General features: G+C 42.3%; 1 protein-coding gene across 1 annotated transcript in view; it reads right to left on the minus strand.

Moving 5' to 3' along the window:
- IMPG2 (interphotoreceptor matrix proteoglycan 2) overlaps positions 1-23250 on the minus strand; it is a 113206-nt gene extending 89956 nt beyond the window's left edge. The window contains exons 1-3 of the mRNA XM_032804500.1: positions 23176-23250; positions 14603-14692; positions 12197-12457 (exon numbers count right to left, since the gene is read on the minus strand). Of these exons, the coding sequence (XP_032660391.1) occupies positions 12197-12457; positions 14603-14681 (340 nt within the window). The 5' untranslated portion in view covers positions 14682-14692; positions 23176-23250. The remainder of the gene's footprint in view (positions 1-12196; positions 12458-14602; positions 14693-23175) is intronic.
- Between the last annotated feature and the right edge of the window lie 3471 nt (positions 23251-26721).

The raw sequence follows: 26721 nt of genomic DNA on the forward strand, positions 1-26721 counted from the left end.
AGCTAGCGTGCCAGTCGAGAGTGGACTGGGCCAAGAGGAGGAAATCTTGGACAAGGATGTGGAGGGGAACCCAGAGGCAGAGGATGACTTGGAGAACGCTAGCCAGTCACAGCTGTTGGATGTTGGCGAAGTACAAACAGGAGAGGAGGCTCCTGGTAAATGGATTTGATTTTGAGAATCGCTGAAGTGAGTTGTTGGGGGCAGGAGGGTTGCAGAAAGCAGGCTTGTCTCCCACTGCATGCCTAGTGTGAGTGGTGGAACAGGCTGTTGATTGACTCTCTCATTTCATGGGAATCTCCCTCAGAGATCTCCAGGAAACTCTTGTGGAGATACTGGGCAGTCCACTGCTGCAGGTTCTTCAGCAGAGCTGCTTTGTTTCTTGCCCCATTAATGGTAACTTTCCCGTGCCACTGTGCCATCACAGTGGAGGTAGGGGAGCACCATTGCTGCACACAGGCGAGCCGCATAAGGGCAAGGGCAGAAACCCTTCCTTGATTTCCTGCTCACCCTCAGCAGTGAAATATCTTCCATGATGATCACACATCCTGTGGAAAGTGAGGGAACAGGAATGATTATCAGGCTCCCCCTACAGTGCTGGTTCTCCCCAAGAGCCACGTGCCCAGTGTACAGCAGGGTCTGGGAAGAGTTATTTACCCTGCCCCTGTGGCTACTAACCATTTGGGGGGTCTTGTGGCTCTTATGTGCTTGCCTGGGGTCAGCCAGTTAGTGACACGTATGTGTTTTAAATCACTGAATCAGTGGTCTCTGTGTTGCAAACAATACTGCTTCTGAAAATGTTGCATTTAAACTTCAGAGATGACTTTAGGAGCCCAGCCTCCTCTTTGTTATTGGCAGCTGAATGGCGGTGCCGAATTAAAAAGCAGCCAAGAAGAACTAAGGAGGACTTTCTGTGTGAGGTCATGATGCACTCCACCACCGAGAAACAAGAATTGAAGGAGTGGCGGAACAGTGAGACGAGGATCCAAAAGGAGAATGTGGCTTGCCAGAAGGGCTCTTATACATTATGGAGCACCAAGCAGACATGCTCCAGGCGATACTAGCTCTTCAGATCAGGTCTACGCCCACTCTCCCACGCAGCCACTGTGACAAAACTCTTTCCCATGCTCCCCCAGACACCGCCAACACACACTTATCATCGGCCGGGTCCAGCTTCCCATAGAGGCAGCACCAGCAGGCCTTTAAATGCCAAAAGCACATCCAACAGTCATTCTACACTTGCTCAACCTGTTGTGGAACTGCTCCTTGCTGCTGTCAAGTTTCCCATGTATGGCTTCATAAGCCACGGCATTGAGTAGTAGGTGGGGTCTCCCAGGATCACAATGGGCATTTCAACTTCCCCTACAGTGATCTTCTGGTCCAGGAAGAAAGTCCCTGCTTGCAGCTTCCTGAACAGGCCAGTGTTCCGAAAGATGCGTGGGTCATACACCTTTCCGGACCAGCCTGCATTAATGTCTGTGAAACGCCCACAGTGATCCACAAGCACCTGGAGAACCATTGAGAAATACCCCTTGCAATTGATGTACTCGGTGGCTAGGTGGTCGTTTGGTGCCAAAATTGGAATATGCGTGCCATCTATTGCCCCTCCGCAGTTAGGGAAGACGATTTGTGCAAAGCCATCTACAACGTCACGCACGTTCCCCAACGTCACAGTCTTTCAGAGCAGGATGAGATTAATGGCCCTGCAGACTTCCGACAACACGAGTCGAACAGTAGACTTTCCCCACTCCGAACTGGTTAGCCACCGATCGGTACCAGTCTGGAGCAGCCAGCTGTCACAGTGCAATCACCACATGCTTTTCCAATGACAAGGCAGCTCTTATTCTTGTGTCCTTGCACCGCAGGGTTGTGGCGAGCTCATCACACAGTCCCACGAAAGTTCTGCAGCTACTGCTGGTCATCCCAGATGTGCATCATGATGTGATCCCACCACTCAGTGCTTGTTTCCCAAGCCCAAACCGGCATTGCATTGGTCAGCACCTCCATGAATGCCAAAAGCAATCTCGTGTTGTAGCTAGTACATGTGGCAAGATCAATGTTGCACTCCTCTTGCCTTTGTAGTTCTAGGAATAACTCCACTGCCACTCGTGACGTGTTGGTCAGAGTGAGCAGCATTCTAGTCAACAGCTCGGGATCCATTCCTGCAGCCTGAAGAGGCAGGGCACGCAGTACACAAACCGTTGAAAGATGGCGCCAAATGCAGACGGAAGCACAGAGATTGCTGGGATGCAAAGCAGTACATCATGGGGCATTGGGACAGGACCCAGGATTCCCCATGATCCCATCTGCCTTCCCACAAGTCTTAGCGGCAGAAGAGGAAGAGATGCTCTGTAGGATAGCTGCCCAGAGTGCATCTTTCCAAATAGCGCTGCAAGTGCCGCAAATGTGAACACGCCATTGCACAGACAGCTGGCAGTGTGGACACACAACAGCTGTTTCCCTTCAATGTTCTCTGAGATGTGCTGTAACTGCTGGCGCTGTAACTCTGCCAGTGTAAATGTGCCTTGGTGTTTTTCTAGCCATGTGGAGAAATGGACAAAAAAGTTAAGACCGACATTAAGGGCTTGAAGTAAATTGACAGGAGCCAAGCAGTTCAGAATTAAGACTGGTCATTGTTATTTTACACAGTTGTTAATACTTATAGCTTTTGTTTTCACAGACAAAAAAGGAAATCCTTTCTTGCTGAAGTGTATGCAGGATGATGGCATGAAAGATTCCCACGTTTAGAGCCTTTACACTCTGTTAGACAAGCCCATGTGTTTTTCTGAAGAAGACAGCTTCTGGTTCTAACAGTAGGACTGTGGCTATAAGCCACTGGTCACGCTGCGGAGAGGGAAGGGTGAAGAAGGACTGTACTGCAGTGGGAATCCCCAGAGGCATTCTGGATAATTCGTTGGCCTTTGAGGGCAAAATACACCAGAACACCCGTACTTTCCATCCTTTAAATGGTCATAGCCCATACTGGAGGAAAGGCAGAGAGGCTCTTCCCTCACCTCCTTTGGGTAGGTTACTTCCCACGTCAACTGTGACTGGGCCCTGTACAGGGATATAAGGTGGGGAGGCTCCTTGCTTCTCTTTTTTTTCCTCAGTCTGACCCTGGTCTCCACTTTGGGGTCCTTCAAAGCTATCAAGACAAAAGCCATTTTGAGGTATATTTTTCAAAGCCATGCATGGTAATTCTCTTCCACGAACAGTAACATAAATGCCTGGTTATTCAGCTTTCATCTGTAAGGTGGCCTTGAAGAGACACACATTAGTGAACAAGCATCGTGCACTGTTCAGTCAGGTCCCACGACTTCATCTTGCTTCCGGAGCCTCATGATCCCACTGTGCTGTCAGTTTCCTATCAAAACGTTTAACTCACTTAGGCCATGTGTACACTAGAGACCATACACCGGTACAGCTATGCCGATGCAGCTGCGCCGCTGTAAGGTCTCCTGCGTAGCTGCTCTCTGCGACACGAGAGACCTCTCCTGTCAGCATAATTAAACCACCCACAATGAGTGGCAGTTGCTATTTTGGCAGGAGAGCGTCTCCCACCAACACAGTGCTGTCCACACCAGTGCTTCTGTTGGTATAACTTATGTCAATCGGGTGTGTTTTTGCACACCCCTGACCAACAAGAGCTTTACCGACAAAAGCGCTAGTGTAGACATAGCCTTACCAAAGGTTTTGTCTCACTTCTCGCTCTTTACCCAGGGCCATATTCTGCCCTCACATGTGCAAGTCCAACTCCAGATGGCTTCAGTGCGAGTTGCCCATGCATATCCTAGGGAAGAATTTGGTGCAAAGCAGACAAGGGTGGTGATCAAGCAATTGAATTAATTCAGGCCTTCAACAGGGAGATGTTAACTGCCACTCAAACACCACTGATTAAACTGTAAACTGAATGGAGGAACATAATGAAAGAAGATAACAGCAGTGAGTGTTTGATACCAGGGACCGGCTTGCTGCCTTTCTAAACTGTTGTCAGGGAGATCTCAGGGACCTGCACTGGTCCAGTCATTGAGAAACACTGCTCTAGGTTAAAAGATTCCAAGGCAGAAATTCACTTACTCAACCAGAGGGCCATAACGAAGGGAAGCTTTCCTCATTAAGTATTTAAATTAACATTTAATGAGGAAGTTTTCTCTTCTTGTTCACTTAGGGCCAAACAGAGACAAGATCTGAGGTGGGGTGAAACCAGATGGTTAGAAAAGGTATCAATCTAGTACACATTAGCAGAGAATTCTGTTTTAATGTCTTTACGTTTACAAAAGGATTCCCTCCCCCTCCCACCCGCTCTGGACATTGCATACCCTGTACAAATCTTGAACCAAATCCTAACAGGTGCCAAGCATCAGCAAATTCCCAGTGAAATCAATGGAAACTGCATATGCTGAGCACCTCCTTGAGTTTAATCCTTTATGAAAAGCAGCCATCACTCATGCATTGCAATCACTCATCAAAGGGTTGTGATGCTGCATTTTGCAATTGTCCTCTTCCTGTATGTTCCATCTACCTAGGATACTGTATGACCTAATTATCAGAGTATCTGATAATCCTCATAAACATTAATGTATTTATCCTCACAACACCACCGTGAGTTAGGGAAGTGCTATCATCCCCATTTTACAGAAGGGGAACTGAAGCTCAAAGAGATTCAGTGACTTGCCCCAGGTCCCACAAGAAGTCTGTGGCAGACCTGGGTACTGAACACACTGCAAATCACAGTCCTGTGCCTTATTGCCAAGCTTCCTCCTTTCCATCCACATTCTCAAGACTTTCTGGAACGATATTATGCCATCATTCATATCAAAGTTCATTGTTGAAATCAAAGCCATTTTAGAGATTTGAATGCAAAAAGCAGCTGAGATGACTGAACTTCTTAGTTGTTGCCAACTTCAGTTGCCAAGCCATATTTAAAATGTGAAGTAAAATGAAGAAAGAAGTCTGCTCATACACCAAGGCCATGAACGATAAGTTTAGTCAGGAATGAAGTTCTGCAAGTGAGTTGTGAATCCCTGAAAAACCAACAGAAATGCTGATACAGCTTCAGATGCAGTGACGCTGCCAGAAACCATTTGAATACACATGCTAGCCCTCAACACGAATGTAAAGAGTTCACCCATCTGGCTAGATCCTGCAGTCCTCATTAGTCCTTGCCCTGGAAAAACATTTACTGGACTTGTATGAGATTATACCTGGTGGTGTTTGCACGATCAGCCCATGGAGGAGACAGGATTTCTGATCAACCCCCCTTAATCCTTAGCAGATGATACTGATTAAAAACCATCACTAAATCACGACCAGTCTTTCAAGGCAGTTAAAAAAAGAGGTTAGAAGTTGTATGCGGGTGGAAAGGGAAGCTTCTACTAGAAATGGCTTCCATCCATACCTGGTGATGGTAATTCAGAACCCTTGAAAGAGAGAAAATATTAAAATAATAATACTTTGCATTTCTATAGCACCCTTCATCCAAAGAACTCAAAGCACTTTACAAACCTTAATGACTAAAGCCTTACACAATACTGCTAAGGAAGTATTACTCTCCCTATTTTACAGATGGGAAAACTGAGGTACTGAGAGGATGTGTGTCTCTAGTAAATCACACAGCAAATCAGTGGCAGAGCCAGGAATGGAAATCAGATAGCCTGTCCCATCCTCTCTCTCAAAATGGAGATCTTACATTTACATAGCATCTTTCATCCACAAGGAGTGGTGCTTCAAAAATCATTTAATGCACCACTGAACTACAGCCCAGCTAGAAGGGGAACAACCAGTTTGCTGTACTAGAGGCAAAAGCAGGAATTTTTGCTCAGGATACTGATGCAAACTCACACTCTAATGAATAAAAGTTCCATGGGCTCTTAATGCCCACGCAGAGCCGACAGGGCCTTGGTTTTAAAGGTTGTATCAGAAAACCCTATACACACTAAAACCATGTGAAACTCAACTGATCTATTGTGAAAGGAGGAAGCTGAAACTACCAGGATTCTAACCTGGGGTGAAGAAGTGCAAGTGTTTCAAACCTGATGCTTACACCGCTGTGCATACGTGAATAATACTTACCATTTTTACAATATTTTTCACTGGTAGAATTCAAAGCCCCTAACAAAGGCAGTTAAGTGTTACTGTCTCCACTGAAGTTTTACATAGGGTGACCAGATGTCCCAATTTTATAGGGACAGTCCTGATCTGGGAGTCTTTTTCTCACATAGGCACCTATTACCCCCCACCTCCTGTCCCGATTTTTGACACTTGCTATCTGGTCAGCCTAGTTTTACATCCAGTTTGAGAGTGCACTGACATGGCCAGATCTTTTGGAGGTGAAAAAAGTCTTTGTTTAAAATTCCCTTCCCTGCAGGCTGCACTGTTCTTTTGAAAATAACCATTTAAGACTTCCATGTGATCCTCTGTCTGAAGTCCTACGTTGAAACTTTGCCCATAACATGCCCCTCACCCATCTGTATGGGACACACTAATTCCCACGGAACTGTGTGGTTTGGCTCTGGTTTTAGCATTTAGCTTTCTGAAGAGAAAGAGTCACTTAGCCTATTACATCTCACTTGATATGCAGGGATTTGTGAGGTTAACAGGAGGGACGACATATGACAGTACTGGACACCTAGCAGGGGGTGGGGGGGTGTAGCTTGCTGGTCATTTGTGTAAGTGGGCAGTGCTGGAGTTTTATCCTCATTTAATCCCATTAGTGCTTCTTAAGAGTTGAATTGTACGGTTTACTAGGAGTTCTGAATTGGGGAGGACAATCTATTCTGAAGCAGCAGGATGTCGATATCTTCTCTTGTTGCTTCTGTGGAACTGCCTGGCTCAGTCTGTAGTGATGTGAGATTCAAGGTCATAGTAATTAAAACAATGATTGACACTTCTAAGGTGCTTCTCATCCAAAGGTTTCATTAATCCTTGTCAAACAGATTATAATATATGTATATGCACACACAGATCTCTTCCTCTGCTGTTGAAATGCATATGGGGTTGAACACAGCAACCTTTAGACAGCACACGGAAACAATTAAAGATAGAATTCACAACAGCAGCAGCCCTAAGTCTTCAAACAGCACACAACCCACCTCCATACAGCACTGCAGTACAGACAGAAAAATCTCTCTGGAGAAAATGGAGCTTTTTAGCTGCACATGCTAACACCTAAGATCTCAGATGAAGGAGAGGCTGAACCACTGCTTCCATCACAAACCCCACAATGTGTTGTCTGTGTATTAAATCAGGCATTAAAATTTGCTTGGCTGGAAACAATGCAGAAAAGGGCTAAGCAGAGAAAATGATGCACTGATTTACTAAATTAGCCCCTTTAATTAAAATACCTTTTATCAGCTTTGGCCACTCAGTAAGGTTGATTAGTTTTTTGTTTTTAAAGCTACTTCTGTTCACCTTTAGTTAAGGTTTGAGTAACAAGTTGAAACTTCAGCCTCTCTGTTAGGGTCCTTCAATCAAACATTACTGCCAGATCACATGAAACTGTCAGCAGCAGCAAAGAAGTTAATCTTAAAAGAGCATGTGTTAATAATCCCACCATATACTCATATAGGGCCTGATCCTGTGATATGCCAAGTGCCTTTAACTCCCATGTCAGCACCTATTGCATTTTGATTTCACAAACACCCTTTTATCCATGGCTAGAAGCTCAGCAGTTGGCACAGGGCTGGTGCAAGGATGTTTTGCGCCCTAGGCGAAACTTCTGCCTTGCGCCCTCTCTCCCCCCCCGCACCAACCGCAGCTACAGCTCCCCTCCGCCCTTGAGCACTCACGCAGCTTCCCCCTCTCTGCCCTGAGCACCCGCTCGCCCCAGGCACCCCTGCTCCACCCACAAGCACAAGCACACCATGGCTGCTCACTTCTCTTGCCTCCCAGCTTGCGCACCATCAGCTAGGCACCACAAGCCTGGAGGCGGGAGAAGTGAAGCGGCCATGGCATGCTTGGGCAGGAGGCGGGGAAGAGGTGAGCTGGGACAGGGAGTACCCTGCGGCGCGCCCCCTTTACTTGCTGCTGGGTCCCCCCCGCTCCCCGCCCCAGCTCCCTCCGCCTAAATGCTGGGGCGACCAGGTGGCCGAAATCCGGCCTGCAGTCACTGCCAAGAAAATGGCGCCCCCCAAATGCCAGCACCCTAGGCAACCGCCTAGGTCGTCTAAATTGGTTGCATCGGCCCTGATTGGCAGGATCAAACCAAACTGTGTATCCATATCAACTCTACAGTATCATAGATATCTATTAGACATAAATAACTCTTCAGTTACATGGTCAGATATTACAGTGACAAACATGATATAGAATGTCTAGATAGGCTGACTCCATCTGTAAATACTCTTTTTTAAAAAAAAGTCTCTTTATGACTATCATCCAAGACACGAGGGGTATAAAACACTAAGGAGTGTAGAGGCACAAAACCCTAGATTTGTCAGACAGTGCTGGGCTAATGATAGTAAAAATGCTAACCCTATCCAAGTAGTGGGCTGTTTTGCGATTTAGGAATGTGATTAGAGCCGGGTAGCAACCGATGACACGTGTGCAGAAGGCAGCACGCGAGCTGATTTTCAGCAGCACTCACAACTGCCCGGATCTGGACACCAGTCTGGAGGCTTTGCATTTTAATTTAATTTTAAATGAAGCTTCTTAAACATTTAAAAACCTTATTTACTATATACAACAATAGTTTAGTTATATATTGTAGAACCTAGAAGAGACCTTCTAAAAACGTTAAATGTATTACTGGCACACAAAACCTTAAATTAGAGGAATAAATGAAGACTCGCACAGGCACTTCTGAAGGTTGCCGACACCTGGATTAGAGTGACCATGGCACTGCAGGGCTGGTGCTTCCATTTAGGAACTTAGGCAGTCGCCTAGGGTGCCAGGATTTGGGAGGGCGGCATTTTGCGCCCTTGCAGCAATTTGTGGCGTGGGGTCTTCCGCGCTCTGGGTTGTGAGTGGCAATTCGCGCAGCGGGTCCTTCACTCGCTCCGGGACCCGCCGCCAAATGCCCCGAAGACGGAGCGCAGAAGGACCCCCCCCCCGCGGCAGAAATGCGCTAACAACTGGGAGAGCGGAAGGACCCCCGCCTAGGGTGCAAAAAACCCTGGCACCACGCCTGCGGCACTGGAATGAGACACAGAAGACCCGACATGTATTTCTGGCTCTGCCGCTGACCTGCTAGCATGACCTTGAACAAGTCACTTCCTCCCTGAACCTAGCTTGCCTCTCCCATGCTGTGACTCCTTCCCTTTTAGACTGTCAGCTCCTTGCTCTCTTACTATGGAGAGGTACAGCTCAGTACGATGATGCCAGTAATGTTAGATGGACCTCTTGGTATTACTAGACTGCTAATAATAATAGATTTGAAAATGCAGACATAATGATTTTCTATATGCTCTGTTCAGTATCACTGTGAATTTTTCATGTTTCATCATATATTTTTAGTACCACTTGTGTTGTTCTCTTTGTGAATTACAGGAGGTCTAACACCAGGTGCCACATCATGCATTTGATTTGCAAGTAGAATTTCCCCATAAAAAGTAACAGGGAAGTTCTGTTTAAAAATCTCCATGGAGAGATCTAGTCACAAGAGATGAGCACTCAGCTTGTAGCCCATAACAAAGCAGAGGCAACCTCAGCAGCTCTCAGAACCTCACAGAAGCCAGTAAAGCTGGGAGCCATAAGACTGCATTAGGCAAAAAATACGGAATCCTGGTTGGAAGAGGCCTTTATAAAATTAAAAGAAATAGCTAAATATATTCCTACCTGTTCCTTTCTAAAGTAGATACAGATAGAATGAGTATGACATGGAAAACAGTCACATCAGCATTAATGTTTTGACTATAGCTTAAAAATAATCAATGACGTTAGAATGACAATTGACTTCTTTCTCCATTGTAGCAGCATTGACTTTTATGGTGGTCCACATGAAACTAAAGAAGGACTTTTACTGGAATACCCCTTTAGATAAAAAATATAGGAGGAAAGAATATCAGGATAACTATGGTCATGCCCAGTACTCAGGGGACAGATATGGTGAGAAAGAAGGTGTTTTAGAGGACTGACAAAATAACAATGGTTAAAACATACAGATCTGAATATTTTTAAGAAACCCAGTAAAATGCTTCTAGAGGGATGTAATGGAAAATTCATAAAGTTTGGCACATGGCTAACAATCTTTAAAATTCCTCATTTACACTAGGGCACAATTTAATATTCAAATAACGCTCTGGCTCTACGGAGCATAAATGATTTCATTGTGTTCTCTGAATTTATTCTTTCAATGTACCTTCCACTAACATGGCCTGTTGACTAGTGAAGTCAACAGGAGCTTTAACACTGACTTGAAAGAAGCAGAAGCATGCCTCTTGTGCACAATAGGCCTGATCCAAACCCATGTGAAGTCAGAGGAGAGACTCTCATTGACTTTGATGGGCTTTTCAACAATCAGGGTCTCTTCAACAATCAGGGTCCTGTCTTTAGTTGACTTGTGAGGCTCATGTTGGGCTCAGATGAGCTTAGCTATAAAAGAAAATGAAGTATTCAGTGGCTATGACCTCTGAAGTGGTCACTGTGAATCGATAATGAACTAGTAAGTTTCTCAGTTATATACTTAGCAACTGGAGAGTGCTGTGCAGAAACAGGGAAAGTCAATGGATCAGATGGGAGCAATGTAAGAGAAGAGGGAGCTAAGGTGAAGAATGGCTAAGGAGAGCTTCCCAGAGAGCTTCCACATATCTCTCGACAGTCCCTTCTTAAAGGGAGACAACTATCATTTTAGTCCCAGATTTAAATAACAGGAACCTGACATGATCCAGCCTAATTTGCTTGCGTTGGCAATGCCGTATCATGAATCTGGACAGAGTATTTCATTTATGCTGCAGAAGTCATCCCACTGTTCAACGCTTCCAGTGCTGTTTTTTTCATGCTGGAAGTCTGGCACACATTTAGGCCTCAGGAATTTTATTGAGCGGGAGTTTACATTACTGACTAGCACCACTACTGACTGTATGTGAAAGGGATTCTGATTCCAATAGGGCTACACTACAGGAAGTTCTTCATCTGGCTACTACTTCAAAAATTGAGAGGGGGTAGGGATGTGAGACTGTTGAGCATAGTAAAAAGAATGGTCCAGTGGCTAGAGAGCTAGCCTGGGACTGGGGAGACCCAGGATGTGTGACTTAGGCAAATCACTTAGGACAGAATTCCCAAAAATGTCTAAGGCCTTGTCTACAGTGAAGTGCTGCAGCTGCACCACTGTAGCATTTTAAGTCAAGATATTGTCTACAGACAGGAGGATTCTCCCGTCACTTTGAGTTTTCCACTTCCTGAGAAGCAGGAGCTAGGTAACTGGAGGAATTCGCCAGGCGTTAGCTTGGTTTAACTGTGTTGCTCAAGAGAATGGATTTTTCACACCGAGTGACATATAGATATACTAACCTAATTTCCCAGAGTATAGGCCAGGCTTATGTAACTTAGGAGCCTAACTTTCCCTACATGGGTAAGTAATACCAGTTATACTGCTATAACTTCCCATATGGACCCTTATCCAGAAAAAAAAGTGGCTGTTTTTTCCCAGTTAAGTTTAAACCCCTTTCAAAGCAACATTAATTCAATTGAAAAAGCCCCTCCTATTCTGGAATAAGAATGTCCACATAGGAAGTCATACTGGTATAGTTGTATTCGTTATTATGGAGGAGCTTTGATTGCAGGGACTGAGATATCTCCAAGATATAAATATAATAATAATAGGAGATATACCAATCTCCTAGAACTGGAGGGGACCTTGAAAGGTTGCTGAGTCCAGGCCCCTGTCTTCACTAGCAGGACCAAGTACTGATTTTGCCCCAGATCCCAAAGTGGCCCCCTCAAGGATTGAACTCACAACCCTGGGTTTAGCAGGCCAATGCACAAACCACTGAGCTATCCCTCCCCTCAATAATGTAAGTGTGGCTAGCGGGGGTTGTTAGCTCATACATAATTATTTTGAGTTATCAAGGAACAAAAGCAAAATTTCTTATGTACTTAACCTAGGGCCTCTTTGTATGATAAGTATTAATGTTTATAACAAATACCACACTTTTAAAATGAATTTTTAAATTCAATTCTTTAATAAGCATGCAATGGTTTCATCTTTACTTACCGTAACACTGCTATAGAGCACTGTGTCAGCTTCCCTGCGCTCACTTACCTCGGAGTCTGAAGTATTTCAGATGGTTGGCAATGACCTGCTCACCAGTCTCATCTGGACAAATTTTAACTCCACTAGGAAACAGGATGGACCTCTTCCTTCGAAACAACACACGCCTGTTGAGGTGTTCCTTTCCTGTGAGTTCAGTATGTTGTCTTGACTCAGGAGACAGGGAAGGATTTACTAGTTGCCAGCCATTGGGTTGAGTTGTTGGTCTAGCATGCTTACCTTCGATTTCCTCTGCAGCGGAGTAAATTTCTTCTGTAAAATTAAACCATATTCAAGACTCAGCTGACAGAGTTACACCATTCTATATATCCCAACACACTGCCCTGGATTTCTGGGCAGTACAGTTATAGCTGATATCCTGCAGTCCTTAACTTGGGCAAACCTCTAGTTGACTTCAGTGGCAGTTTTGACTAAGAACCATAGAATTTGGCCAAAAGGGATTTGGTTTTTCATTAGTCATTTTACAAGGGTACATTTCTCCTCTCAGACGCACTGGTGCAAGTGGGCAGGGTAGCAGAGAATGAGCTGCATTTATCATAGGAAAGGTGTTTGTGATTTCCCCAGCTCCTCTGAATTTACCATGTTATCAAGGGAATGTATACCTTCTAGCTGAATTTTCATTTGTCTGGTTCATCATGCAATTAGTTTCACATGATCACTTGGCAAAAGTTTAAAATCAAGGTAAGCCCAGTGTTTTACCTCCTATCGGAGTGGTCTCAACTGAAAAACTGCTTATGAATTGGTATTTAAATATGAATTTAGTGCTGGCATTGTGGAAAGTGCTATATGACTACCATGGAGACTCAAGTACTCCATTTATACACAATACAGGCAACAGCATAGGCCATAGCAGCAAAAGCCTCCCCTGCATTGCTGCTCCAAAAACTTTCACTCCTCACTGGGAGAGACCAGGTGGGGGGAGTTCTGTCTTTACAGCCCATTCAGTCCTTGGTCTCTCTCATGTTGCCAATTAAGGTCTAAATCTAGTTCCAAATAGGTAGGCATCCTTGAAAAAGCTACCACTAGAGCAGGCAACTTTTTATGCCCAGTGGTTTTCTGACACACTACAAGTAGTCTACCCCAAATATTCTGTCCTGATGATGGCTGGCTGGACCTATCTGTATTTTAAAGAATTTTAACTTCTTTGCAGCATCTTGATAATGAACTATCAGCACTATCACCCTGATCCTGCAAACACCAATGCACATGTTTAACCTCGTATATATGAGTTGGCCCATTGAAGTCAGCAGAACTACCCATCTGAGAAAACTGATGTGTGCTTAGGGCTTGCTGATTCAGAGTCTAAATAAGGAAAGAGAACAATTAAGCTAAGGAGTAGAGATGCACTGTCTGTTGCATGCTCCTTTTCTACACAAATCTTGTTTGATCTTCATATCTCTGGATTGAACTGTGAAGCATGTTAACAGTCAGCCATTATATCTCCTTTCCCCATGTATTTCAACACATGGCACAGTAAAGAAAGAAAGAAAAAGATTATCCTAAAGGCTTTAACTTGTTTTACTTTTATCTTTAATTAGCGCCCAAACACAAGAAGCCCACAACTTCATGGGGGCTGTGGGGTTGCAAGAGGCCTGTCTAGTGGTAACCACAGTCAGCGAAGTTCTCTATCATATAATCAAATGACCCAAAACTACAAGTCCAAGGGGAATTCTACAAGACCAGGGGAATATCGTTAGCAGACAAAGTGAGGTAGAGGAAGAATAATAAGGTATCAGAAGCATTCACTACAGGAATAGTGGTGATAGATAGAGTACTTTCAATCCAAAAGTGCTGTTAAAACCACAGCCCTGACTGTGCACCATTAAAGTTAACAGGAACTTTGCTTTTCATTTCAATGTATGTAGGAGTAAGCCCTGTATGCTGTACATACCCACCAAAATTCAGCCTCCTCTGGGGTGGAAAGCCACAGCCAGATTGTGCATAACCACGAGAAAGAAAAGAAAATGCTGGCTAGGTTCACAAGGGTAAACCCCTATTCTTTCTAAACTACAATAACATCTTAAACATCTATGCAAAGCTGCAGGATCTCTGATATTAAAACCTTCCATTGTAAGTTATTAAGAAAAAGCAACAAATAAAAAATGGTTTCACTGGTATTTCATGCTGGTCAAAACCTGGAAAGTGTCACATATCAAAATTTAAACAGTCTGTAGCTACATCTACTCAGTTACCACAATGTAAATCTAGAATAGCTCCGTGGAAGACAATGAAATTACTTCCGATTTACACTGTTATTAGACAGCAGAACCTAGTCACATGTAGTTCTCCATATTATCATACTTTAGTTAAAATAAAAAGCTGTTTTCATGTTCAGATAGTGCTATCATTAAACCATTGAAAACAAGGACACGAGAATGAAGATAAGAGTTGTGTTACCTGTAAATACTTGAAGATCCCCTTCTATCAACACAAAAATCAAGACACCTAGATGGATTTTCCAAGGAAAGTTCAGCATATTTATTTTGGCTAAAAAACAAAGGCAAGGGGGAAAAAATCCCTTTTTTAACACGCAGTCAGGTGCCTTCCCTTCTTGAAAATTTACTGATGTCACATGTAATTGTCTTTGACAAAAGGATTATTATTATTATTAAACCACAACAAGAGTCAGCCAAAATGTCTAAGATTATTTTCTTTGCAAAGGAAGTACAGTATTCCACTTCATTTCAGAAATAACAAAAGGTGCTGAAAGCAAGCTCCTTGGAGTTAGCAGATGGATTGAGGAGACAATTTTTTAGTTTTAATCTGGCCAGCTAAGCTCTTTACCGGATCTTGTCATGTCGTTAACAAGGACAGTACCTTTCACACTTAATTATGCATGTTTTTCATTGGCTCTTCAATTTCCTTCCCTTTTACACATGCTAGCCAAACAACATCAATTCATGTTAAGAACAGTTCCTCAGTGGAAGGTCTTCGTCATCAGCGTCTTTGCTTCTCCTCCACTTGTATTAGTTACAAATATTTGGGAAGCTTTAAAAGAACATGCTGATTGACTTAGATCCTCACCCCCCGCATAGGTAGCAATGAGTCTCTACTCACTTCTTTCTTCAGGTGACAGAGCTAGCAAAGTACTGCTACATTAGATTATAGCAGACCTTACTCTGTAATACCCCTGTCCTTAGCATAGCAGAACAGCAACTTGCTCCCAGATTCTCTCCGCTCTTTTTAAACATTAACCAACCTATGAATAGTATAAACAAGGCATCTGTATAGACACCAAGTCTAAACAGCTGTTTGGTTAACAATTCAGCAACTTTAAACGTAATAAGGAACTAGAGTAGAACAAATGGGGATGCTGCCATAGCATGGTGCAATGAGAGACACCCAGCGACAGAAGCCGTTTCAGATTGCCTTCTGGGAGAAATGTGTCATGGAGCGTTAAGGTTCACTGTGAGAACTTACTAAATGGGCAAGACATCACCACTAATCCAAGTATCCTGACCACAATATCAATTGCTCCTAACATGTAAGCTCCCAAACTGTGGTCTGTGGAGCACTTGCTCATGGTCCAAAGAGGTTGGCTGGTCCTGCTGTGTTGGTTCTCCTTGTTAACAGCTTCTATACTGCATTAAAGCCACTAAAAAAAATTACATAAGTTCCGAATGTCATTTTTTCATATGAAATTGCTGTGATCATCACTAGGATGTTATCCAGTCCTGAATGGAAGATCATCAGCATAATCGCAAATAGGAAGGGAGTTGCCCATAGAACAATACCATCCACATTATGAACAAATATGAGAAACCCTGTCCTAAGAACATAGTCTACAGGCAGAACGGGATCAAGAACAGCATATGAGGAGGGAAACAGATGGCTCCTACTAGGGATATGTGGACAACACACCAGACAACAAAAAAAGTAGGTTGCTTAGCCTTTCTATCCTTGTTTTTATCAGGGCTGAATGATTTTTGACCCAAATGAATGTTAGGATATTGTAGTAAGTTCTTATGGGTCAAATAAGTCACTTTTGCTTTTGTCTATTCCTTATGCTAAGTAACAGAGGTCATGATATTACAAAGCAGTGATATCTTCCTCAAATCTTCCTTTAAAAGTGCAGATAAGAAAATTTCAAATTATAGATTCCTGAGGATATTAGACATTTTCTCTTTTTGCAACAACACTGGTGGTTGTTGGCTCCCATAAATACCTTATCTACACGAGAAAATGTTGTTCCCATTATCCACCACTGTACAGTTGGTCCTAGATGATCAACGCTACAAACACTAATGCAGACAATGGCTCAGGTACTACCGCCACTATGACCATCCCAACAAACCCAGTCTGAGCCCATTTTTATGACACAGTGGTAAAAATGCCTGAACACTGTCTGTGTCTTAGAGCTTGCACTCTGACTGGAAAACAGGTACAAAGTTTTCGCGCACAGATACGGTGGCAGAGGGGCAAATTCTGAGTGGTGTTGAAGACTGTCAGGTACTCAGCTCCACTCACAGCACTTGGATAGTACAAAGCTTCACTACCTTTAGCCACAGCCTGCCTTAGCATTTCTGATGGCCATTTAAGCTCTAACACGTTTTTTATTTTCCTATTAACTATCTTTGTGTCACTGCTAAGAAGCAAGTATATTACTTGTGTTACAATTTTTCTGCAGGGCAACAGAAACTTGTCGAATACATAATTTTAAACACACAGCATTAAAATAATTTCTTCATTGGTATTTGTTGTGCATACAGAAAACAAACAAATATATTTTCTGAATTAAACAGACCACAGAAACACAGAAAAGTTTCAACCACAATTTCTGCTGAAAGAAGATCATTTATCAGAAAATAAACAATGCAAAATAAAGATATGTCCAAGGCAACATGTCAACGATTAATAGTTCTAAGACTTAGACGTCTGCAGAATCCTCCTGTCTTTTCCCCCTTCCATGGCTCAGATAACAAGCTTCTAAATTGTCTCTTGTGATTTGATTGCTAGGAGTCTGATTACACTTTATGCAACATCTTAATCATACGACAATCTCTCAGCAACATATTATTGTGCATTATTTGAGTAAGCACCAGCAACTCGGAAATGAAATAGTCAACTAAATTAATCTAACACTTCGAAATTTAATCTGCTCACAAGCTTTTCAGTGTAGTAATCTTAGTCTTCCCTCCTCTTTGGAGCTATTGATCTAGAGCACGCATTTTACCTTGCTCAGTAATTTGAGTGAAACCATGATGCCTGCACTTATCCTTTCACAATATTTTCAATACCAGTATGGTTGTATAGTTTGCTAAGAGTGCTGTCTGATTTCCCCCATCTTTTTCACTTTTAGAGTGTAGCGTGTGTCCACTAAGATGATTTAATTTCAGTGTCAAGACCTAGAAGTTCAGTCTCAGATAAGATAGGTGAATTACTAGAGGTCAATGCCTTCCATTCCAATGAACAAATCCAGGAGCCCACAAAACACTTTTTAAAACATATACTTGATGTATGAGTACCTCAATCCTTTGATGCTTACTGATGGCTAGTCATTTACACATTTTAATCAAGGATTTACTTCCTACAGCCTTTCATATCTTCATCTTTGTTTCTGCTGGGTTGCTCTTGTGGTGAGTTTCTGGAATTGACCTTTCTGTGACTTGGTACCAAAGCATTCTCTTGGTACTCAAACAATCTTCTGAAACCCGCTTTCACTGCTGGCCTGGCACTACCAGAGTTTGGCGACCTTCAGTTTAAATAGACCAATATTTTGTAAGCTATAGGTTTTTGAATAGAGTAAAGCATCTTGATGTCAAAGTTATACACGCAGTTATAAACTTTGCTATGAACTTCAGCTTTTGAACTAGTGTTAAACTCTATGCCCTCAATCCCCTAATCCACTATACTGTGCTTGACACAGGACCTGGAGGGTTAGGGAACATGTGGGCAAAGTTGGTTGTACCAGTTTGGCCCCTGATGCAAATCAGAGCAGTCTCAGGGTGGTTCTAATTTATGTTGCCTTCAGTGGCCCTGTCAAGGTTCCTTCCCCACTCTGAACTTTAGGGTACAGATCTGGGGACCTGCATGGACACTTCTAAGCTTAATTATCAGCTTAGATCTGGTATCGCTGCCACCATCCCCCAAGCACTACTTTTTCCCTGGGTAGTTTTGAGGGACTTCACCAATTCCCTGGTGAACACAGATCCAAACCCCTTGGATCTTAAAACAAGGAGAAATTAACCATCCCCCCTCATTTCCCCCACCAATCCCTGGTGAGTACAGATCCAATCCCCTTGGATCTAAAAACAAGGAAAAATCAATCAGGTATTAAGAAAAAGGCTTTAATTTAAATGAAAAGAAAGGAAAAAGAAAACCCTCTGGAGTAGATTAGCATACCATCATCCTACCACAATAGTAAGCCTGACTAGGCAGCACACTTTAATCCCCACAGAGGGCGTGGTCAGGTCTATGACAACAGATTCAAAACAAAACAGAGATTTCCCTGGGCACAAATTTAGAAAAAATACCCAAATACCCAATTTTTGATAATTCCCTTAAATTGCATAAGACAGATTACAAAGAAATAAACATAAACCTATTTATTCCTTTCTAAAACTTATTACTCTGATCAGAGGCTGGTTCCTTGATCTTTCTCACTCCAGCTGAAAACTCTGAAACAAAGGAAAAACTTCCCTCCTTCCTTTTGAAACATCTTGTTCCCTCATTGGTTCCTCTGGTCAGGTGTTAGCTAGGCTAGGTGAACTTTTTAACCCTTTACAGGTAAAAGAGGCATTAACCCTTAACCAGCTGTTTATGACAGGCCCCCAAAGTGCCACTGCAGAAAGCAGGGATCTCCAGAGCTCAATGCTTTCTGGCCATACCCCTCCCCCCACAGTGCATCCATCATGCAGGGAAGACAAAGGGGGAGGCAATATGGTTGGTTGAACCAGGTAGAAAACAGACTTGTTGGGGTCAATAATCTGGTTCAAAAAGAATTAAATGCTTTTCACTCAAGGAGTTGTGAACAACTAGAATAGCAGTGTTCAAAATTAATTAGATACGTTATGGTACTCAAAAAAAACAAAACAAAACTAAAAAACCCACGTGGTTGACAACAGATATGGTAGGTAAGTGACAAGTTGATAAAATACTCCAGCTTATATCAAATTCATTGGTTATAAAAAAAGGGAATAATCAAGTTCAACAACTTTTAAAGATTTTTAATATCAAACACTGGCATTCTCAAAACACATTTCCATCATCAATTTGTAAGGAAGGTCTCGATGTCATAGAAGTGATTTTAAAAGATTGCCCCTTCTTTTATGTTTAAAAATGTACAAACAAGCCGATCTAAAAGTACTATTTTATGATGAAAACCAATTTTACTGTTGTAAAAAAACCAATTTATAATACAACTTTACCAGGCTCACGAGAAAAAATACCCATCAACTGAAAAAGCTTAGTGTGACCATATACATTTATTTACTTAGCCTTTTATCTATGTCTACAGTAAATACAAAAACTTACGTCTATCATCATTCTGATGCTGTGGCTACGGTAAGGAAAGCAACACATGTTCATGGAGGCTAAGACTGATGCTCTTAACCCCTGCAAATAAGAAATGAAGTTGCTATAGTTTAAGCTTGAAACGGTGAACTGCAAAACTAAAAAGGAAATGATGTTAAGTCCAGAAATGCATAATGACTACCTTCACTAAGCTGGCTGAAGATAGGCAGAAGGTAATGGCACTCAGCAAAGAAACTCTGTTTAAAAATATTTTTCCTCGCCCCGTAAAATCATCCAGCACTTCCTGGTTTGAGACAGAATGCATTTCTGTGCTGAGTGCACTCCTACAGTGAGGGCCAGATCCTCCCAATGATGTAAATTAAGTCAACTGAGTTGCACTGGTTTACACCAGCTGAGGATCTGGCCCTGAGCCTCAGTTCTAGGAGCATTCAACACATTTCTGGCCTTCCCTCCATTTTCATTTTAGTTCTGCAATTCACTTTCAGTGCTGAAGGCTCCAACTTCTTCTGGTTCTCAGCTGCTATTGCTGCTTTAAAACATAGGCTGGGGTGGGAAGAGAAGAAGTGTTGCTGATTAATTGAAATACAATTCTTTCAAAGGCAGCTCTGAAACATGTACTGACTTACCACAGAGAACAGAAGACAGCTCCTTTTCAACACAACCACCTAACTTCCATTAGTGACCATGGGAGAAATACACATATATTAAAAGGTCATCAAACCTTTCTGTGACTAACGTCTCTTTGAAAAACTGGATAAATATATATACACTCACTTGTTCTAGCTTATCAAATAAAGGCCCAATTCAAACTCCTAAACATCTGAGTATCTTTACTCAATAGGATTCACTAGGACCAACTCCCATCAGTAAAGTTCTGTACAGACCTAACTGTTTGCAGGAATGGACACTGTAATACGTATGCAGTTTCTTAAGGCATATATTTCACATTAGAGCCCCTAAAACTAACATACTAGGCCAAACCTTGCTTGTCTTATACACATGCAAGTCATCCTATCAGAGTCAATAGGACAACCCACAAGAGTAAGATGAGGAGGATTTAATTTACTGTCTTTGCAACCAGCATGTATTTATATTTTAAAATCAAGACCATTTTCTAAAAATTTGGTTAAGGAAAAAAAGGATCTAAAAATGTAGAAGGAAGTTCACTTTTCACCTTGCAAGGTTTCAAGCTTCACCCTGGAGCAAATGTTTTCAACTCCTTTGAAAATAAGTTTTATGATGGAAACACTTAAACAGCAATTTCCATTCTCAACAGGCTGATCTCCTGTTGGGTGCAGGTTACTCCCGATTCAGTTTATTACAAAATATACCACAAAAGGCATCTCTAAAGAGATTCAGTACTATATTCTCAAACTAAAAAATACATAGTATTCATACTATACCCGAGAATTGCAACATGGGGAAACTTACAATAATTGGTCGGAGATATTATCAGTCGTCAAGTTAAACAAAGAGGCATCACATATGACACCTATATGCTTACTCAGCTCCCAGAGTTACATGAATGTAACAAATGGGGAGGAACACACTCCTTAGAATTAAAATATTTTCACATCTTTACGGCACATACCTGTATGCTGCTCCCAGATTCCAAGTGAAAATTCAGTTAGCCAACAAATATTAATTTTAAATTACATATTTATGCTTTATCTAAACCCTACACCCAGCCCTCCCTGCACCCTCTAACCATACAATTCAAATATAAAGCCTCAGAATAAATTTACAACAAACAAACAAAAATACTATGTGGCATTTTTTTTTCTTGTAAGGAAGAGTCTAAATGCTCCTAAGCAGCTTTCCAGCAATTTTTTTGTAAATGTTTGTGCCAGGTTTGGCTGAACAGATTCATTAGCTGCTGCTGCCGCTTTGCTGTTGCAAGTGCAGTTGCAAGATCAGGTCTCGAATTTCTTCCCGTTTGCTCCTCACTACCCGACGAGGGAACCACCGCTCCAAGTGCATTGGTAGCTCAAAGTTAACAACAGGATCCTGGTGGCAAAAAAAGTAGTTTTTAAAAGATATCTTTGCACTTTCAGCTTTTTCACTAGACTTCCATGCACACTATTGCTGAGACTGGACAGCACCATCCTAGCTTACTCGCTGTACAATGTTAAAGACTGGAAATGTATAATAAGGCATAAGCTACACACCGTAGCAGTTTGCCTCAGGAAACTTGATAAGACCCTTTTAAAGGGTCAGTTTTGGGAGATACATTCTGACATCTCTTGTGCCCAACACTCACATAGGCAGAGAAAGGGAGGACGTCCCATCTGAAAGGATAGCATCTGTAGAACCATGGCCCTTTGGGAATGTATCTTAATTCACGGAGAGGGAGGAAACAACATTCTGCAATTAGCAAGGAGGGGGAAGACAGCAGGATAGGAGGGAAAAGAAGGGTGACATTGGGGGGTGAGAGAAAGCACACGTGCACATTATGCACTCTAGCTAATTAGTCACACGTGGCCCTGAAAACTGTATGTTGCAGGATGAAGTTTTCTAACAGTATAACAGTCCCACCTATCTCTCCTGCCAGACTGTCTGCTGGTGAAGAAATGACAAGCATGAAGAATGCCTTTACAGGGTTCAGCAGGACACCAGAGGGGGAGATTGCAGGTTAAGCCAGGACCTCTTTCCCTGTGGCATCAGACAAGATGGCGGGGACAGAATACTTGCTCTGGCACTGGGACCTCTATACCACATTATGCTGGTGGAGAAGGAGAATGGGGGTGGGGGTGGGGGCAGAGAATGTGCTTGTTCTAACTAAACTAGATGCTTAGATGCCATAAATCAGCTTCCACAAGCCCAGCCTGTGGGCAGATACGAGATTTTTTTAAACCAACTTCTTTGAATTACTTATTTAAATGATCACACATTTAATCATTCAGAGGAAGAAAAATGTGAAATCTGAACATTAAGTTAAAATGAAGAGGAAAAGGTAAGAATCAGAGTACATCACCAAGTGGCTAGAAAATGAGCTGTTCAGAAAGATCAGTGCTGAACTTTGGCTCACATCTATGTAGGAGCTTATCATGCTCTTCTGCACAGAGAAATTTGCCCAGGGGCTGAGGACTCACACAAATCTGTCCATGCACAGGACTTTGATTCAGGGATGTAGAAAAGGGGCACTGCAAATATGCAAGGGTTCCCTCTTCCTCCGCCCCCACATTCCAAAAAAGCATGCTCTGCACAGACGTCAAATACACCAGGAAAGTTGACAGTCTGAGGGTAGAAGCCACACTGGATCAAGTGGCCAGAAAACTCTATAAGGGAGATAGAAGGGCAGTTGCCTATACTTCAGCTGCAAAGAAAACCAGAGGGGGCTGCCCTGCAGCCCTGCTTCCAGGTTAAGGGTAGATCTTCTCTCCCCTTCCTCACGTGGAACAATATATTATGCCTCACCATTAAGTGTTCAAAAGGATTTGAGGATTTCACTCAGAAGAAGGTTATAAGCAGACATTTGTAATATTTCTATATTGTACCTGGAAGAAGGTTTCCACATACTGCAATAAATATACTCCACAATCACTGCTGTTATCCTGTTTCGGGACTCTGGGACAGAAATCCAACATCGTTGATTTGCTGAATTCCCGGTATGTTTTTCGTTTAGCTTCCCACTCTATTTCCAGGTACCTGAAATAAAACAGAATAAGTTAAATACTCAAGACGTGGCCTCCTAAACGCTCCCCTTTTTGGGGTATTGCCTGTTTTAGGACAGTACTGAGTAAACACCACAATTTTCTAACCAACTTGCTTCCACAACCTCTCACAAAAACTCGTTTGAAAATGTACAGATAATTCCATGGTTCAGTACTGTGTTATACCCACATGTGTCCATACCAAATAATTTACATCATGCATGAAATAGCCAAGGTAAATTTTAATGGGAAGGTAATTCTGACCAGCCATCTGTGCAGGGTTTCCTCAAGCCGTCAGGAAGATGCAACAGCACTTCTTAAACGTGAACAATTGAAGAAGCTACAATTATCCTGCATGACTATTATGCAGAGTGTAAAGTTTGTGAATTAGGTTGACGTTGTCAAATGATTCACACACACAAAAAATTTTAAAAAAGCATCTTGTTCACACTAAGCAAACCATAAAACTAACGTCAGAATTTAAATTAGGAACAAATTGAACTACCTGCAGTTAGATCACAGCAATTTCAACTCGACAGCGTACCCCATCTATGGTAAAGACTAAACGACAGTCTTCAGGAACCACTTTTGTAACATGATGATGCCAGGCATCCACTGGGCTTCAGGGACTGCTCTTACCATTCATTGGAATTTACAGGTGTTCGATTAGCCACCAGAAGGCTCCCCTATTGCTCTCTGACTGCAACAGCTACAGATTGAGCCAAATGTTCAAAACTGCCCACTAATTTTGGATTCCTTGAGACATGCTGGGTCTGATTTTCAGAAGTATCAACTACCCACAACTTTTGCTGGACTTCAGCTAGAGCTGCAAGCACTCACTGCTTCTGAGGCTTCAGAAATGAACACCCAACACCCATACTGCTCCTGAAAAGGTAGGCCACTGAGAAGTGCAAGATACACACCCAACTGAATGTAAGGGCTTCAGAGTCCAAATGAAGCCCATTCCCTAGTTAACACAAAGAACTATGGGCTCATATTTTCATTCAGTTTAGAGTTAATTTACCATGGGCACGACTGCCCTCTCCTATGGGAAAACCCATTAGAAAAAGTGAGGAGGAAGGAGAAATTTGTAGAAAGAGAACTTCACCAGGTTCCCCTATTGGAAATTCCTCCAAATTCTAAAATTGGATGTGAATGTGATGACCCTTGCCTCCCTTGACTGGAAGAAGCCAAGGATGCAGCTCCCAAACCTCACAGATGCCAGACTCCATAGGAGACCTCTTCCACTAAACCAGGGGTTCTCAAACTGGGGGTCGGGACCCCTCAGGGGGTCACGAGGTTATTACATGGAAGGTCATGCACTGTCAGCCTCCAACCCAAACCCTGCTTTGTCTCCAGCATTTATAATGGTGTTAAATAAACAAACAAGTGTTTTTAATTTATAAGGGGGGGTTGTACTCAGAGGCTTGCTGTGTGGAAGGGGTCACCAGTACGAAAGTTTGAGAACCACAGCACTAAACCTACTTCCTGGTCCCCTGCAGCCCTTCTCTGGCTTACTGTCTCTATGCTCCAGTAGAATCATACTCAGAAGATTTGTCCTGTCAGCAGCAAGCAACCCTTGGACTTCCTTGAACAGGAAAATTCCATGCACAAAGGGAGCTACACTGTCAGACTTATTCCTGAACAGGAGTCTGACAGGATTGTAGGAGGATATTTGCTAACCACCTTCTCCCTCCACACACACAGATCCCTGGACCTAGGCAGAACTCTCTGGACAGCCCTCTGCACGTCCCACGACAGGGAGAAGATCGAGAAGATAGTGCTGCAAAATTCACAGACCCTAGACTGGTCTGAACACACTGTGTGACCAGGGACAGATTTACACATGGTGGATGTTCTCTGTATGCTATTCTCAGATTTGTACCTTCCAAGGCCAGAAGGACCATTGTGATCATCCAGTCTGACCACCTGTGTACGGCAGGCCATAAAACTACCCCAAAATGATGCCTAAAGCAGATCTTAGAAAATATCCAATCTTGATTTATAAAGGGTCAGTGATGGAGAATCCACCACAACACTTCGTAAATTGTTGCAACAGTTAATTACTGTTTTTAACCACCTGAACAATTTACCAGGGGTCATGATGGAGTCTCCATCGCTGACCATTTTTATTAGGTCTTCTGCATTTTGCTCTTTTCATTAAACACAATAAAAACCAAGAACCACATTCCAGTTGGTCCCGAGTACTTAATATTGTCAATAGGGCACTGATTCAAAAAAGATTTTTTTGTATGCTATGTTAAAGTTATTTGCTCTGTACAACACTTCTCAAAGAATGACGTTGCAATGCTTAGTGTTGAAAGGGCGACACCAAGGATTCTTCATCAAGTTTTCTTCCATACAGATAATTACAATAGTGCTTTTGTTCTCAGTGAGCTCAAGTTACTACTCCAACTCAAGACAACAACTTGAGAATATGATCATTATATACGTTTATATTTCCCCTAAGTACTTTTATATACGGGCACTAAGTTTGCATACAACATTTCAGGGCTGTTCTTATTCTTGCCTTATAAAAGAGCTACTAATATTTTAATCTGACTAAATCAGTAATACCAATTTTTTTAGCCACCTTCAACCAGGTTCCATACTTAATCTGTGTGCAAAAATGCAGTACCTGAATGCTACTGAAATGTTGTAAACGTACACTCACAAAACTGAAGGCTACTCTTTAAAAACTGGCCATTTAGAAAGAACACTTTCAGGTTTAAAAGAATTACACAACATTCCTGACCTGCATTATCACAACACCTCGGATAACTGAAATGAAGATTTTTTTTTTTATTATTATTTTTTTTAAAAGTCTAGCATACCTATCACTTTTTTCCCTTTTTGCACTACATTTAGTTAGGATATTGAAGCAGGCCTGTAATTGTGTCAATCCTGCAAAGAGATGTTTACAACTGAACAACAGACATTTGCATAGCAGGCTATTTTGTTTTTAAATAAATCATGGAAACTTTTCTTAGGTTTTGCACATTTTTTTGAAAGAATGTAAGTCACACATTTTGGGTCTAAAATCTGCTTTGATAATGTCCCTGTCTAACACAAGAATAAAACTGTTACTTACTCTCTCAAGATTTGAACTGTGTTCTGCAGAGAACCTGCTTTCAAAGAATCCAAGATGAGTATACAAGGCCTGTTGACAGCAAAAACAAAAATCAGCTTAATCTTTCATTAGGCATATTAGTTGAGTGCCAGAAAGAGGTTTTTATTTTGTGACTTAATTTCAGTGGTAATATGAGTAGAAAGGTTAAGGAATCAATGGGGAAACCTGAACAAAGCACCTTTAACGGTAACTCTTATTATGTGTAAACCTGAATGAAGTGCTCAGTGTTGCTGCCAAATTGCTGAATATGGAAACTTAAG

Source organism: Chelonoidis abingdonii, chromosome 1, assembly GCF_003597395.2.
Source record: "Chelonoidis abingdonii isolate Lonesome George chromosome 1, CheloAbing_2.0, whole genome shotgun sequence".
Taxonomy (NCBI): domain Eukaryota; kingdom Metazoa; phylum Chordata; order Testudines; family Testudinidae; genus Chelonoidis; species Chelonoidis abingdonii.